The sequence below is a fragment of the Stomoxys calcitrans genome, chromosome 1 (genome assembly GCF_963082655.1).
Source record: "Stomoxys calcitrans chromosome 1, idStoCalc2.1, whole genome shotgun sequence".
Classification (NCBI taxonomy): Eukaryota; Metazoa; Arthropoda; class Insecta; order Diptera; family Muscidae; genus Stomoxys; species Stomoxys calcitrans.
The window spans coordinates 188,584,963-188,587,118 of NC_081552.1; the positions used below are offsets into that span (position 1 = coordinate 188,584,963).

At 36.6% G+C, this 2,156-nt stretch overlaps 1 protein-coding gene across 1 annotated transcript; it reads right to left on the reverse strand.

Annotated features, from left to right (window-relative positions):
* Positions 1-494: 494 nt before the first annotated feature.
* On the reverse strand, positions 495-1,924 carry LOC106090821 (small ribosomal subunit protein uS5m). Its single transcript, XM_013257140.2, has one exon. The coding sequence runs from the start codon at positions 1,875-1,877 to the stop codon at positions 618-620; it is 1,260 nt and encodes a 419-aa protein (XP_013112594.1). The 5' UTR covers positions 1,878-1,924; the 3' UTR covers positions 495-617.
* Positions 1,925-2,156: the final 232 nt, after the last annotated feature.

Below are 2,156 nucleotides of genomic sequence, written 5' to 3' on the forward strand. Positions count from 1 at the left end.
AATTTCAATGAAATTTTCTCTAAAGACAAAATTTCAATGAAATTTTCTCTAAAGACAAAATTTCAATGAAATTTTCTCTAAAGACAAAATTTCAATGAAATTTTCTCTAAAGACAAACTTTCAATGAAATGTCCTCTAAAGAAAAAATTTCAATGAAATTTTTTCTAAAGACAAAATTTCAATAAAATTTTCTCTAAAGACAAAATTTCAATGAAATTTTCTCTAAAGACATACTTTCAATGAAATGTCCTCTAAAGACAAAATTTTATTGAAATTTTCTGAAAAGCGCTAGACAAAATACTCATATATATATATATATATATAAAGAAAAAATTTCAATGAAATTTTTTCTAAAGACAAAATTTCAATAAAATTTTCTCTAAAGACAAAATTTCAATGAAATTTTCTCTAAAGATATACTTTCAATGAAATGTCCTCTAAAGACAAAATTTTATTGAAATTTTCTGAAAAGCGCTAGACAAAATACTCATATATATATTGTGTACTGATTTTTATTTAGTTTCACATATTTTTGGTAAATCGTTGTTGTAAATCGACTTTGAAACAATCTTAGTCTAACAAAAAGCAGGAAGAATATGGGTAACAATATTATAATTCTAGTTCGCCTCTTTATTGGTTAAAAAACTTCCAATCTTGTTGTCATTTACCAACATATCAATTTTTACCTGTTGATGATTTCTCAATGGCTCCCGCTTTTTGAGGTACAAATTGTGGCCTATGGTGTTGGTGTAGAATGGTGCTAGTTTCTTCTTTTTCAATACAATCTTATCGCCCAACACGTATTGCGTAAAGTCCATGACTTCATCTTTGGCTATCTCCTCTGGTTTGCGGCATTCCTTTGCAAAAGCTCGCACCTTGGGCAAACCATCTTGTTCATTGGAAAATTCCACTAAATGCAGTTTCTTTTCCTCGGCAATTTGATCGTGTGTCCTTTGCTGGAGCAGACCAATGAAGAAGGCCTTTACGATATGCTGAATGTTGGTGGAACCCACAACCTTGGCATGCAAATCACGAATACCCAAGACTTTGCATATGGTCTGAATGCCACGATGACATACTAGACCATAACCTTCGGGTTTCTTGGAAACAAATATCTTCGTCTTTCCAAAAGCGCAGTAGAAGTCATGGAATACTGTTCGGTTGTCACACAATTCGAATTTCATAAGTTTTTGTCCTGCTCTGTTTTTGGATTTCCTCAAGGCTGTGCGGGCTTCGGGTGCTTTGGCTGTGGCAAATCCAGCAAGACCATTTCCATTTCCTGTTACACTCATAACCGAAAATCTTCTCGTTCTTCCCATATTACCCTTCATAATGAAAACGATTTTATTTTCCAAGACGCGAGTATCGAATCCCTCAAAGGTATCCTCTCCTTCGGCATCGGGAGGACCAATGCTGCGTCCGGGCAATTTTGATCCTGACCAACCACGATCTATGGGGTTTACTTTGATCATACGGAATCCTCCAAAAGAATCTCTCAGCTTGAGAATATTCTTTTCTCTTTCAGGATCCTCGGGAAGGGTTTGTTGGGTAACTATTTCCTTACCCCTTATTATGGGAGAGTTTAGGCCGGGCCACACTACATTCTTCTTGCCAAAACCAATAGTCTGACCCCTATTCAGATCTTTGGCAACCTTTTTTCCAGTGCCCTTGCCTCTGCCGCGCTTCTTACCAGCATTACTGACCGCCGTTACACCTTTCCACAAATGTTCTGCAGGCAATTTGTTGAAGAAGCTTGTGTGCCGCACAATATTCAGTATGGGCAGAGCTTGTGGAGTTCCAATAGCAGCTCTTGCAATGCAATTATTGACAGCATGTTTGTAAAAATTGTTAAATAACCCAATGTATTTCGCTGCCATTTTGCTTCTTCTAGTTTTTATATTTCATTCAGTTGGGAATGATGACCCAAAAGGCGATGTGGTTAATGAAATCCGGCAGCAGTCTTCTGCTAAGTTATTCATAATTAACGCCGTCGCTGTGGCCGAGTTAATGGGGCGTTTAGATGAATAAATCCTTATTTACAAGGTGTTCTTTCATGGTTGAACGAGTTAATGGTTTTCTCGCGCGAACAGCCGGCCAGATCTGACGGTATTAAGATGTCAGATTTTTATTTGCATTCTCTTTATTGGTATCTCCTT

Coding starts and splice junctions, on each gene's coding strand:
- LOC106090821 (XM_013257140.2), bottom strand. CDS start 1,877: ATGGCAGCGAAATACATTGGGTTATTTAACAATTTTTACAAACATGCT.